Source organism: Coregonus clupeaformis, unplaced genomic scaffold, assembly GCF_020615455.1.
Source record: "Coregonus clupeaformis isolate EN_2021a unplaced genomic scaffold, ASM2061545v1 scaf0018, whole genome shotgun sequence".
In the NCBI taxonomy this organism is placed as follows: Eukaryota; Metazoa; Chordata; class Actinopteri; order Salmoniformes; family Salmonidae; genus Coregonus; species Coregonus clupeaformis.
The window spans coordinates 553997-568918 of NW_025533473.1; the positions used below are offsets into that span (position 1 = coordinate 553997).

General features: G+C 41.6%; 2 protein-coding genes across 2 annotated transcripts in view; one reads left to right on the top strand and one right to left on the bottom strand.

Annotated features, from left to right (window-relative positions):
* Positions 1-209: 209 nt before the first annotated feature.
* Positions 210-5958, bottom strand: LOC121572397 (vitamin D(3) 25-hydroxylase-like). The gene is made up of 9 exons (XM_045212528.1): positions 5618-5958; positions 3433-3595; positions 3051-3203; positions 2542-2702; positions 2043-2216; positions 1541-1679; positions 1170-1357; positions 867-1008; positions 210-710 (listed from the first exon to the last, which is right to left on the bottom strand). Exons 1-9 carry the CDS (start codon positions 5777-5779, stop codon positions 517-519), a joined length of 1476 nt encoding a protein of 491 aa, XP_045068463.1. The 5' UTR covers positions 5780-5958; the 3' UTR covers positions 210-516.
* Positions 5959-10490: 4532 nt separating this feature from the next.
* Positions 10491-14922, top strand: part of LOC121572672 (nidogen-1-like) — a 50516-nt gene continuing 46084 nt past the window's right edge. Inside the window, exon 1 of the mRNA XM_045212505.1 lies at positions 10491-10792. Coding sequence (XP_045068440.1) covers positions 10589-10792 — 204 coding nt within the window. The 5' untranslated portion in view covers positions 10491-10588. The remainder of the gene's footprint in view (positions 10793-14922) is intronic.

Genomic DNA, 14922 nt, shown 5'->3' on the forward strand with positions numbered 1-14922 from the left:
TAAGAAACTATTTTATATTAAATTCACCATATGCTATCTAGGAGGCAGATAGCTTCTGCAGTACTTTTGTGAGTAGGCTAAGCATTGCAGCTCATATAGAGCTTAATCTACATTTTTTGTTTGGTGCAGGAGTTTTGACCTCAAACATAAGAGTTATAGATGCAGGTAAGGGAATGGGAGGGCATAAAATCAGAGGTCCACATTTTGAATCAAAATCACGTTTTTAGTAATTGTTATTTTACTTACAAACACTTGAAAAGAAAATACAATTAGTTGTCAGTAACATGTATTACAAAATACATGCAAGCATACTGAATGATCTAGTTTGTGAATGAGCATTCCAATATCTGATCCTTACAGAAGCTGACACAGATTATAAGGCAATTAATGGTGGGTTACACATTGTTGAAAAACTACTTGTCATCTGATGACTTACTGAGATGAAGGTGAATTATTACAGAATAAGATCTCTAGCTGTCTGACAGAACTAGTGCTCTCGTGGAGACTGTAGGTAGTTCACCCTCTCTCACTGCTCCTCAGGCGCACTCCCAGGCGGTAGGGCTTTTGAGACTGTGTCCCACCAAAGATGAGGCTGAAATCTGGGACACCTCCATCCTCAGGCCAGACGAATCGGAAACGCCGAAGCAATGTCACTAGAACCAGGAAGAGCTCCATTCGCGCTAACCCCTCCCCCAGACACACACGAGGTCCTGGGAAACACACACACGGTTATCAATGAGAACAACATTTCACTCATACCTTCATGTGCATGCAGCCAGGTATTTTATGTCAACATATTCTCCTGTCGCTGTACAACATAGTATCATTGATAAGCCTCAGATATTGATGCTTTTGCAAAAAGGCACCTGCTGAGAATGGCAGAAAGGCTTCTGGTTTCACAAACTCTCCGACCTCGTTGAGGAAGTTCTCAGGGTTGAACTCGTGAGGGAATTTCCACTGGCCCTCTTCATGCAGCACCGAAGACAGGTTAGGAATCACCATCGTGCCCTGGAACAGACGAGGGAGAGAGGGATTAAGGGTGAGAAGGAGAGGTGGAGAGGTACACTAAAGACTGAGACAGCACCCATAATGACCACTCTAGCCCAGGAGATCTTTATAGTTCAAAGGTCACCAACAGGCAGCATATCAGTCGTCATGGTAATGCTCACCTGGGGAAGCTGGTAGCTATGTAGTTGCGTGTCGCTGCAGGTAGTATGGAACACGCTAAGAGGAATGGTGTCACTCATGCGCTGTGCCTCGTGGATCGTGGCTTGAACATACGGCATGGCATGTCTGTCCTCAAACGAAGCGTCTGCACGTCCCTCAAGAACATCGGTGATCTCTCGGTGACAGTGATCTGGGACAAACATACACTCTTTGGCTGGGATTCAATCCAATAAAGGTTTGTAGATCGTTTGATATTCAAAGCAAATGTCCTATTGAGCCGACATATGCAGTGTTTACCGTGAATGCGGACACATTGTCTACAAGCGCCATCAAATTGAATTAAATGTATGCCAGTGTGTGTATATTTCCTCACCCTGTACATGTTGGTTGGTCATCAGGTGTAGCATGGCAGAGCGGAGGGTGTTGGAAGTCGTGTCTGTCCCAGCAAGGAACAGATCAAGTAGTAGAGACACCATCTGAGTGTCATTAAATGTGGAGTCTCCATCAGCTGTCTGAAACAGACACATGCACGCAGACACACACACACACACACACACATGGACGCAAACACACACACACACATGCACGCAGACACACACACACACACACCAAAGGCCTCTGAATTAAATTCTGCATTCCACCCTGCGCCATCCTGTAAAGTACTTCCTCCTCTTCCACCAGCCCAATGAAAATGTTTGCCCTGTTTACGGAAGTCATACCAAAGACTCTAAAAATGGGATCCGATGCCTCTCTGATTGGCAGATGGATTCAGGGTAAAGCCCTGCAACAGACTAGTGTCCTATCCAGGGGTGTACTTGTACATCAAGCTGCTTAATGCTACAGAAACAGGAGATAGGCTCATGACCTTCTCCTACCTTGTCAATCTGGTCCAGGTAGCAGTCAAGGAGGTCTCTGGGCTCTCCTGCGACCCTTGAACTTTTGTGCTTGGTCACAACCTTCTTGATATGTTCTTTCATTTGATTAAATTTGTGGAAAACGTTCCTGAAGGGCAAAGGGAGGGGCCTCAAGACCGGTATGATTTCATAGAGCTACAAAAGATAGATTGGAGGAAATGGATGTAAAACAGAGGGGAATGTGGATCAGTGTGTCATGTCTAGCACAGAGAGGTCAGTGAGGATCATGTACACTCTTATAAAAAAAGGTTCCATCTGGTACCTAAAAGGATTCTTTGGCTGTCCCCATGGGAGAACACTTTGAAGAACACTTTTGAAGAACACTTTTGGGTTCAGTGTAGAACCCTTTCCCCAGAGGGTTCTACCTAGAACCCAAAAGGGTTCTACCTGGGGACAGCCAAAGAACCCTTTTGGAACCCTTTTTTAGTAAGCATGGAGTGGCACAGGGCTTAGACTGTACCATGGCCCAAAGTCCGAGAGCTTCCTTGGTCAACTCCCCTAACCTCTGGATGAGGGTGAGGATGACCGGGTCGTCGTATTCAAACCTCTCTCCGAAAATCAGGGAGCAGATGATGTTAGACGCAGCCAGATGGAACAGGTGCTGAGGGTCCATCGAACCACCTACCAATCACAGCACAAGGCAATACACACAGACAAGGTAAGAACGACGATCACAGAGCTACTGAATTGAACAAACTGACAGGATAGATAAAGTAACAACCCCCACAGTCTTTATACCTAATATTAAAACAGTATAGTAAATATTGTCATACTGGGAGTATTACTGAGAGTATCTTATTTCTGACAAGTATGTGTGGTTTTGGAAGTTTATTACAACTAATAGTTAATAGTGTAATTATTTGATACAGTATTGGAGGATCTTTGGGGTGAATACTAAGTGCCGATAATGACATGAATATGTACGTTGATGACTATGATTACTAGGACGTTGTGTGTGTGGGACTGTACCAGCACTGCTCTCCAGCTCAGTGCAAATGTGGGACACCTCCTCTAGGATGCGCTCTTCCATGGAGTGTTTGCCAAGGCCAAAGTTCCTCAGCGTGGTCAGAGCAAAGCGCCGGTGGTCCCTCCAGCTGGAGCCATAATTGGCCATGACGATCCCTGATCGGCACACACACATACAAACACACACGGAGCGGACATGGGTTGGGCTCACGGTCTCATGCCTGCTATTGTGTCACCCTCAGCCCAAGGGGGGATTTCCTATTGGGCTAATTCTTAAGATGTTGGTTTCTCCCGTGGGAGACCAGGGCTCAGATACCGCCGACTGGCACACACACAGTACCCATTATTATACCACATATTATAAAAGGGGTCAAGAACCTACTACCTTTGCCTTCGAAGAGGTGGCTGATCAGAAGATGGGTTGGTCGTCCAGCATATTCCGCTGCGTGTGTCACCAGTGCCTCATGAACCACCTCTAGGCCATTCAGAACCACTGCAGGCCGTGAGCCGATGTATATACTGAACACATTACCATAGCGCCTCTTCAGCTGAAGCACAGAAGGAGAGAGACAGTAAATATTTATTGTGAGAATATAATGTGGGAATTTTATTTTGAAATGTTATTCAGGCACTTGGGAGAAAACGCAAGGGTTGATGGATAAGCTTTCAGTCTTGAGTTTTAGAGTGGTTACAGGAGTAACTCTTGGCTGACTACTATTATTTTGTCCCTTTACAAGTTGCGTAGCACTCTGATATTAAACATTGAGTCTCAGTGTCCCTGGTTTCCATTCTTATGTGTAATAACAAAAAAGCTCAACCTTATTCACAACATATCTACACAGTGTTGTTAGTGTGTAATTACACAATTTCTACCCAGGATAATAAAGTGTTTCCCTTTTTTAAAATTAAATATTTTTTCCTTGTTTATAAATCCCATAAAAAATGTCGGTTTAGAAATAATGGAAAGCGTGGTTCTTATCCACAATTTTCACTCATTCTTTCAAAACTTTACACTAAATTATATCATTATTTCTGTTTATTGTCAAATTAATAAAACATTGTGTTTTGTTGAAATTGTGTTATGACATTACAACCTTTTTGAGAATTTTCTAGTCCAATTGTAGCATGATTCCACTCTTTGTATCCGTTTGCATCAGTTTCAATGCGAGACCTTTATTTTGAAGGCGAACCACTGATTCCACTATTGCTGCTCATTGTCCTAGAACTTTAGCCTACATCACACTTAATACCCATACAGTCAGCCTGGTCTCATAGACTAGACGTAACATAGTAAATGTAGATCCGAGACACTCAAATTAGTATGATATGTTACCTTTGGTATGGTTACATGAGACAGATGGTTACTTAAGGCAGTGGTTCCCCAATTATTTTTTTAATGAACTCTCCGGCTTTAAACTTACTCTTGAAGGTTGTAATAGTAGTGCAATTTCGAAATTGGGTAGTGCATCATCAGTTCCTCTTGTCATGTTAGTCATTGCATACCTTAGAGAGCTATTTATAACTTGTCAGAAATCAGATCAACTAGCCCATGTCAGCTACCATTTTTTATTTAGGTTTTTAACCCATAGATGTTGTTGTAATTTTTTTGTCACTCAAATATCACATGAATACACATTAGCCATGGCAAAATTTATTGAATTGCAAGAAAAATAGCTTTAAACCTGCAAAATTCTCTCCACCAACAAGAGGGTGTGAACAGTTTGTGTCATGACCAGTGCTTGTGCCCATAGAAATAGACGTGGTGTGTGCGCGCAGGGAGGGCGCGGCAAATTCAATACATATTGTACATTTTGCAAATTCGTGACATATAATACAAATTGTAATTCGTAACATATCATAAGAAATGGGTGATGGACATCCATAATACATACCATACGAAACGTAACATATCATACATACTAAATGGAGTGTCTCGGATTTACTATACAGAATAATAGGAATCCGTTGACTTATATTACGGGTTGCTTGTAGAAAGCTTTATCCAAAATATTAGCGTCACCAAAAAAAGGTGATTTCCAGCAGGGTTATCGTAGCAGGTCTCGAGAGTAGGTCGAGCGAGAGTAGGTCTTGCATGCTGTCTAGACCAGGGCGCAGGTGCGTCTGCGTGCGCATGTTGATTTTGTCTACCTACACCAGGTCGAAAAGCGTAAACACATTAAAGTTGGTTGCCAACCGCCATATAAAATCCAAAGAAGAGGAAGAAGCCTGAAGGAGGAGAGATTACTAGAAACGAACTCTGTTTACCCTTTTATCAGTGGCTTTATTGTCAAGGTAGAGGACCATGTGCATTTCAGGTAAAATAACAACCCAATGTTTATATCCCAGGACAAATTAGCTATCAACAGCAAGCTAGCTAGCTAAATTGCCATAAATGTTTAATACTTTTCAACCTGTCCCCAAATTAATATAGTTGGTTCAGAGTTGGTTTTGATATTTCAACCTGTGTGTCCTGATTGTGTCTGGTGTGGGTGTACAAAATCAACATGCGTGCGACGGCGCCTGGTCTAGTCAGTATGTAACCCTAGCCTACAACGTATAGCCCACTTTACCCTTTCCAGGTCTTTGAGGGGGTTGACAGGATCCAGCTGTAGCAGATTGCCGAGGATGGGCAGGGGATGGGGTCCTGGTGGGAAGTTTTTAGGTCGGCGGACCCTGATGAAGAAGAATAGAAGGAGGATAAAGAGCCACAACAACACCACCGACCCTAGCATGGCGACTGGGCTTCAGGAAATGTGTATGCTGTATGCTAGGCTACTTAACGATTTAAAGCTGGCTGATTTAAAGATGCCGGTTGTCACCCACACAAATTGTGGACTTTGTTTTGAACACTAGGCAGCAGAGGTTTATCAGAGGGATATTTGCTGACTCTAAGTTTACAGTAAGCCTAGTTTCGGGAAATCCCAGATCTAGGGCAACAGTTAATGTGGGAGGTAACCTGTCTGCCTATGGGAGACTAGTAGGTTTACAGCCTTGATTCAGGACTTAATACTATTTTTTTGACATATAAGATGGAAGGGAGTTCCATGCACTCATGGTTCTGTATAAAACTATACATTTCCTTGAATTTGTTCTGGACCTGGGGACTGTGAAAAGACATGACATGGCATGTCTGGTGGGTTAAGTGTGTGTGTCAGTGCTGTGTGTAAGTTGACTATGCAAACAATTTGGAATTTCCAACACATTAATGTTTCTTATAAAAACAAGATGTGACGCAGTCAGTCTTTCCTCACCTTAATATTAGCCCCCTGATTACAATGAAGAGCAAGACGTGCCACTCTTTCTTTGCAGCACTTGACCATATGACTGGACAATAATTAAGATAAGATAAAAGTAGAGCCTGCAGGACTTGCTTTGTGGAGTGTGGTGTCAAAAAAGCAGAGCATCTCTTTATTACGGACAGACCTCTCTCCATTTTTACAACCATTGAATCTATATGTTTTGTTTTAACCATGACTGTTTACAATCTAAGGTAACACCAATTAATTTAATCTCCTCAACTTGTTCAACAGCCACACAATTCATTACCAGATTCAGCTGAGGTCTTGAACTTAAGGAATAATTTGTACCAAATACAATGCTGTTAGTTTTAGAGATGTTCAGGATCAGTTTACTACTGGCCACCCATTCCAAAACAGACTGCAACTCGTTAAGGGTTCAGTGACTTCATTAGCTGTGGTTGCTGATACGTACAGTACCAGTCAAAAGTTTGGACACACCTACACATTCAAGGGCTTTTCTTAATTTTTACTATTTTCTACATTGTAGAATAATAGTGAAGACATCAAAACTATGAAATAACACATAGGGAATCATGTAGTAACCAGAAAAGTGTTAAACTAATCCAAATATATTTTATATCTGAGATTCTTCATATAGCCACCCTTTGCCTTGATGACAGCTTTGCACACTCTTGGCATTCTCTCAACCAGCTTCACCTGGAATGCTTTTCCAACAGTCTTGAAGGAGTTCCCACATATGCTTAGCACTTGTTGGCTGCCTTTCCTTCACTTTGCCATCCGACTCATCCCAAACCATCTCAATTGGGTTGAGGTTGGGGGATTGTGGAGGCCAGGTCATCTGATGCAGCACTCCATCACTCTCCTTCTTTGTAAAATAGCCCTTACACAGCCTGGAGGAGTGTTGGGTCATTGTCCTGTTGAAAAACAAACGATAGTCCCACTAAGCCCAAACCAGATGGGATGGCATAACGCTGCAGAATGTTGTGTTATCCATACTGGTTAAGTGTGCCTTGAATTCTAAATAAATCAGAGACAGTGTCACCAGCAAAGCACCCCCACACCATAACACCTCCTCCTCCATGCTTTACGGTGGGAACTACACATTTTTACATTTTACATTTTAGTCATTTAGCAGACGCTCTTATCCAGAGCGACTTACAATTAGTGAGTGCATACATTATTTATATATTTTTTCATACACATGCGGAGATCATCCGTTCACCCACACCACGTCTCACAAAGACACGGCGGTTGGAACCTAAAATCTCCAATTTGGACTCCAGACCAAAGGACAAATTTCCACCTGTCTAATGTCCATTGCTCGTGTTTCTTGGCCCAAGCCAGGTCTCTTCTTATTATTAGTGTCCTCTAGTAGTGGTTTCTTTGCAGCATTTCGACCATTAAGGCCTGATTCACACAGTCCCCTCTGAACAGTTGATGTTGAGATGTGTCTGTGACTAGAACTCTGTGAAGCATTTATTTGGGCTGCAATTTCTGAGGCTGGTAACTCTAATGAACGTATCCTCTGCAGCAGAGGTAACGCTGGGTCTTCCATTCCTGTGGTGGACCTCATGAGAGCCAGTTTCATCATAACGCTTGATCGTTTTTGCGACTGCACTTGAAGAAACTTTCAAAGTTCTTGAAATTTTCCGGATTGACTGACCTTCATGTCTTAAAGTAATGATGGACTGTAGTTTCTCTTTGCTTATTTGAGCTGTTCTTGCCATAATATGGACTTGGTCTTTTACCTAATAGGGCTATCTTCTGTATACCCCCCCTTCCTTGTCACAACATTTACATTTACATTTACGTCATTTAGCAGACGCTCTTATCCAGAGCGACTTACAAATAGGTGCATTCACCTTATAGCCAGTGGGATAACCACTTTACAAACTTTTTTTTTTTTGGGGGGGTTGGAGTAAAGGGGGGGACAACACAACACAATTGATTGGCTCAAACGCATTAAGAAGGAAAGAAATTCCACAAATTAACTTTTAACAAGGCACACCTGTTAATTGAAATGCATTACAGGTGACTACCTAATTAAGCTGGTTGAGAGAATGCCAATAGTGTGCAAAGCTGTCATCAAGGCAAATGGTGGCTATTTGAAGAATCTCAAATATAAAATAAAATTTGATTTGTTTAACACTTTTTTGGTTACTATATGATTCCACATGTGTTGTGTCATAGTTTTGATGTTTTCACTATTATTCTACATTGTAAAAAATAGTAAAAATAAAGAAAAACCCTTGAATGAGTAGGTGTGTCCAAACTTTTGACTGGTACTGTATATGGTTGAATCATCAGAATACATGGACACACATGCTTTGTTTAATGCCAGTGGCAAGTCATTGGTAAAAATAGAAAAGAGTAGAGGGCCTAGAGAGCTGCACTGCGGTACATAGGATTCAACTCTGAGGAGAACCCCAGTTTTCATAGTGACAGTGGCCTACAGGTCAAGTTTTTGTTCTCCAACAGCCTGACTACAGACCCAATCTCTTGGCTCCAAAGTCAGAGCTGCTGACCGGTGCAAGGCCAAAGTCAAATCAGAAAGTAAGCTGAAATCCCAGTTGCCATTAAAACAAATTCTCAAAGGGAGGCATTGAGGAATATTGGAACGGGAAGTAGAAAGTCAGTTTACTTCCTAAATTGAGAGAATTTTAAAGGAATTGACTCCAACCCTGGCACACGTATACAAAGGCACACACACACACACACACACACACACACACACACACACAAGAATGCGTCTTGATGATTGCTGCATCATAAATATTTTATTACATATTTTAATTAGCAAACAATCAGTCAGTGAATTGTTTTTATTCACCATTTACATTTGAGTTAAAGTTAACGTCTGTCAGTAAAGACTAGGAGCACTGTACATCAAACTGACCAGGCCCTGATAGCAATAGGGTTGTACAATACTACCTCTGAATGTAGTGACTACATTTGTAAAACAGGTAAATGTAGCTTTCATTTAAATCAAAAAGCAAATATATCACACAAAAAAAGAGATTATGAAATCCTCCTCATCCATTAAAAATGGATTGTTAAATTCTCTTTGACATCACATTTCAGACACAAGTCAGCAGGTGGCAGTGTCTTCAAATGAAAAATAAAGTTAAAAAAGAAGGCAACTACAAGCAATTGGCTATGTTTCAAGTAGTTTATATTTTTATTCTCTCCCTTGTTATTAATTTGCTAAACTAGTTAATCTGGTTTGGAAAAAGAAAATGGCGACCTACCATTGCAACACTACTCTATGTTGCACACATATTATATAGTTATTTTGCAATCGTTTGCAATTGTTTACAATCTGTTACTTAACTTGGAACAAAATGTGGGTTGAAGTTGAACAAAGGCAACACTTTTCAGCAGCTAAATATATTTGCATGAAGCTCTACTCAACAGCGTTGTTGTTTACATTTTAACATTCAGCAGAATCTCTTATCCAGAGCGACTTACAGGAGCAATTAGGGTTAAGTGCCTTGCTCAAGGGCTCATCGACAGATATTTCACCTAGTGGTCCTCTGTAGCTCAGCTGGTAGAACACGGCGCTTGTAACGCCAAGGTAGTGGGTTCGATCCCCGGGACCACCCATACACAAAAATGTATGCACGCATGACTGTAAGTCGCTTTGGATAAAAGCGTCTGCTAAATGGCATATTATTATTATTATAGTCGGCTCGGGATTTCGAACCAGCAATATTTCGGCCCAATGCTCTTAACCTCTACGCTACCTGCCGCTGTAACGTTAGTTGCTGTAGCTTGGTTAATTATACATTTCAAACTTTTTAACCACCAGAATGTTGTTGGACAAACATTACAGAATGATTTCTTATATAGAATGATCTGCAATTCTGCACCCAAAATCATCACTCATAAATTGCTTAAATATGTTGTTATCAATTCATGAAAGAACAAGGTTCAGTTTGTTTGGTGAAAGACTGCGAGTAAAGGCAAAGGCACTTAAATAAAATGTTTCATGTTTAATTTATCTAGCATATCTAGAAGCGAGAAGGTTAAACCGTCGGGACAGATGCACGATTGTAAAGACTGGAAAGCGGCATTTGAGGCAGGCAACCCCGCGTAAGTGTTTCATGCATATTTCTCCGCCTCCAACTCCACCCACCCTTTATATGGGCTTTTGCTAACGCCGATTCATTCCGCTATTGTGCTACCTGAGGTGTGCACCGCATCGGAACCGCTTTGGCAAACTGGGTAGCCAAGCCTATAGGTCAAAACTAATAACAGTTCTGGGCATAGACGTATTTAAACATGGATCTTCATCAACGACTTTGGTTAGAATGGGCAACTCTTTTTGCCATTGCGTTATCAGTGAACAGTTTGAGCAAACGCGACATGTTTGATTACGGAGAGCAAGCTGGAGACCAACTGTTGGAGCAGGGTACCGACCAAACTCAAAAACTTATTTTGGACCAGTCAATGTTCTTCTTCGATGGCGCATATGACACTGTTTATGTGAGTAATTATGTTTTATGCACATGCGCAAATAGTATCTTAATTATGCACGAGAATAGCTGCCAAATATATCAATGGCAAACATGCACATCCATCAATTATGATATTCACATGCATGTTGACTGTTGAGAACCCCTTCCTATGCATGCATTGTGATAGGCTATTTTATCCATGAAAGGTAGCTAACAAAACAATTACATCCTATGTTCTCAATTAGTTTACCACCTCATGCATATGCCACTTATCACATAATTCAAAATCTGTTCACAAATGAAAGTACTGTTTGATGATAATCAAATTAGCATAAATTGCTCAAATCCCATGATTTGGGGTGATGAAAGGCTATGTGGAATGTTGCTAGGAGGGTTTGGAATGTCAATAAATTCATTATGTGACTGATAAGGCTATCAATGCCCACCTTCATAAACACTGGCTTGGCTCTGTACCTCCTTATACTGTAGAATATCACATACCAACAAATCATGTGATGATGGTTGATAGAGAATGATACATTCATTGATCCACATATGTATTTAGTTTAGAATGTTTCAGATCATCCCAAGCACCTGAAAGTTGCCCAAGATGTCACATTGACAATTGTCACCCCTGTTGTCTCTAAATCTCTCTCTCTCTCTCTCTCTCTCTCTCTCTCTCTCTCTCTCTCTCTCTCTCTCTCTCTCTCTCGCTCTCACCTACATCTGTGTATGATGTATCTACTGCATTATAAATTAATTCCCCCTTTAGCTATGGACCCCAGACGGTGCAGTATAAGGGTTAATTAACCCTAACAATAACTAGTCTGTTCATTAAAAAGCACTTATCCCCATTCTTGTAGATTGACAAAACATTAACCCCAGAAGGCCCAGGCAAGCTCATCCCCGTGCCCCATTAGAAAGCAGCTTTGTCTGTGATGTGACCCACCTTTTGTTGGATCAAAAGACAGAGACGGCACAGAGAAATGATGAGGTCGCCACACAGCAGGCCTATTGTGTGACTTATCTCCAAAGAGGCTCCAGAGTGACCTTAAAGCTCAGACACACCGGTATGATTGTCAAACGTTTGCCTGCCGACAGTACTTAGCACCTCTGAACAGAGTGTCGGCAGTCAATCTCTTTCGTGTTCACACAGCAAAGACCTTGGAAGTCGTCAGCCACTCAGCCTTGTTAAAATACTCCAAACCAGACGGTGGCAGTAGCATTGTTTGGCAATGCATATCCGTGTGTATTGCTTATGGCCTAGATTCGAAGCTATCTGTGCTAATGTTGCTATTTTGTAGAAAGCCCTTGTTGATACTACTGTATGTTGTTCTTGTTTATTACTGTTCTATACTTTGTCATGTATTTGTACATTTTATGTGGACCCCAGGAAGAGTAGCTGCTGAATGTGCAGTAGCTAATGGGGATCCTAATAAACTAAACTAAATACTAGCCAGATGGCCACAGCTAGATAACTACAGTACCTAGCAAGATGATGAAGAAACTATTTAATTTACTCTCCATAATCCCATACTGCCAGTAACAGCCCATGGCAAAATGTTCAGCTACCTAGCTAACGTTAGCATATTTGCTAGCTAGCACAACATAGCTAGCTAGCTAAGGACACTGCACTAACTCGGCGGCTAACACAGGCAGCTGTTTCATGGAAACTAGCTAATCCATTGTGATTTTATTATAATGTCAATACTAGCTACAGTGGTTAGCTAGCTTGGAGGAAGTATTTAGTGTTGTGTGCATTGCATATATGCACTTAGCTAGCTACCATCCCATAGCCTACATTGCATATGAAGTGTGACTGTCTCATTCGTGGATGTAAGGAGAAAATATTTTTTCCATTTTTTTTGTTGGCTACCCACGTGGGGGTTTGTGCGCTCTGATTGGCTTGAAGTCAAGTTGTTGGCCACTGACAAGCATTGCTTCATCGCTACCGGGTTAGCACGCAGCAGGTACCGCTTTTGTTCAAGCAAGAGAAGGAATGTCCTCCCACTTTGATAAGTACCTATCGGCAGTCTATAGGCAGTGAGATTCTCGGTGTGTTTCATGCTCTATGCGAACTCAACTCCAACTGATAGCCAATCCTGATGCTTACCATATTGACTTGACTTGATTCGATTTAAGATTATTTTTCTCTACCCTAAATCAGATTTTTTTTGTGCATTGTTTGTCATTGTTTAGGGATATTAGTAGGGAATTTGTCTCTGCATATCAAGCTTTTTTGGTAATCAATTACATAGCTAAGTCAGTTAACATTCTGTCTTTTGGGACCATTCAACTGCTCAGACAGATTTTTCTTCTTTTGACATAGAGGTGTGCTTTGCAAATATCCCCTTTTGCAAACCAAGAGATTCCAACACGCTTGTTGTTGTTCTCAATTCTCACCACATCTATCTCTTTTCCTTTTGTTGACATAAAATTCACTAAAACAACATCTTCCATACAAACCACACGTTTCCTGAAAAAAAGGCTGCTTTTAAGTGTCCAGAACATCTTCCACCCCTCCCAACATCCTGTCTGGCTCAGATAAAAAATGTTTACAATTAGAGTCAAAATGTAGTTTAGTAATATTCCCAGTGCTACTTGAACCCCTTCCAACTAGATTGCCAGATAATATACCACCCACTAATTGCAGAACGACCCCAAGGGCTAGAAGCAATCAGAGCTACATTGTACTTAAATGGAATTGCGGAAGGGAACAATCACATTGATCACGTTTTTTCATCAAGTCTTACTGTTCATTTTACATTTACATTATAGTCATTTAGCAGAAGCTGTTATATACAGTGCATTCGGAAAGTATTCAGACCCCTTGACTTTTTCCACATTTTGTTACGTTACAGCCTTAGTCTAAAATTGATTAAATTGTTTTTTCCCCCCTCATCAATCTACACACAATACCCCATAAAGACAAAGCAAAAACAGGTTTTTAGACATTTTTGCATATATATATATATATATATATATATATATATATAAGGAAATATTACATTTACATAAGTATTCAGACCCTTTACTCAGTACTTTGTTGAAGCACCTTCTTGGGTATGTTGCTACAAGCTTGACACACCTGTATTTGGGGAGTTTCTCACATTATTCTTTGCAAATCCTCTCAAGCTCTGTCAGGTAGGATGGGGAGCGTCGCTGCACAGCTATTTTCAGGTCTATCCAGAGATGTTCGATCGGGTTCAAGTCTGGTGTCTGGCTGGGCCACTCAAGAACATTCAGAGACTTGTCCCGAAGCCAATCCTGCATTGTCTTGGCTGTGTGCTCAGGGTTGTTGTTCTGTTGTAAGGTGAACCTTTGCCCCAGTCTGAGGTCCTGAGAGCTCTGGAGCAGGTTTTCATCAAGGATCTCTCTGTACTTTGCTCTGTTCATCTTTCCCTCGATCCTGACTAGTCTCCCAGTCCCTGCCGCTGAAAAACATCTCCACAGCATGATGCTGCCACGACCATGCTTCACCGTAAGAATGGTGCCAGGTTTCCTCCAGATGTGACTCTTGGCATTCAGGCCAAAGAGTTCAATCTTGATTTCATCAGACCAGAGAATCTTGTTTCTCATGGCCAGAGAGTCTCCAAGCGGGCTGTCATGTGTATTTTACTGAGGAGTGGCTTCCGTCTGGCCACGCTACCATAAAAGCCTGATTGGTGGAGTGATGCAGAGATGATTGTCCTTCTGGAATGTTCTCCCATCTCCATAGAGGAACTCTAGAGCTCTGTCAGTGACCATCGGGTTCTTGGTCACCTCCCTGACCAAGGCCCTTCTCCCCAGATTGCTCAGTTTGGCCGGGCAGCCAGCTCTAGGAAGAGTCTTGGTGGTTCCAAACTTCTTCCATTTAAGAATGATGGAGGCCACTGTGTTCTTGGGGACCTTCATTGCTGCAGACATTTTTTGGTACACTTCCCCAGATCTGTGCCTTGACACAATCCTGTCTCAGAGCTCTACGGACAATTCCTTTGACCTCATGTCTTGGTTTTTGCTCTGACATGCACTGTCAACTATGGGACCTTATATAGACATGTGTGCCTTTCCAATCATATCCAATCAATTGAATTTACCACAGGTGGACTCCAATGAAGTTGTAGAAACATCTCAAGGATGATCAATGGAAACAGGATGCACCTGAGCTCAATTTCGAGT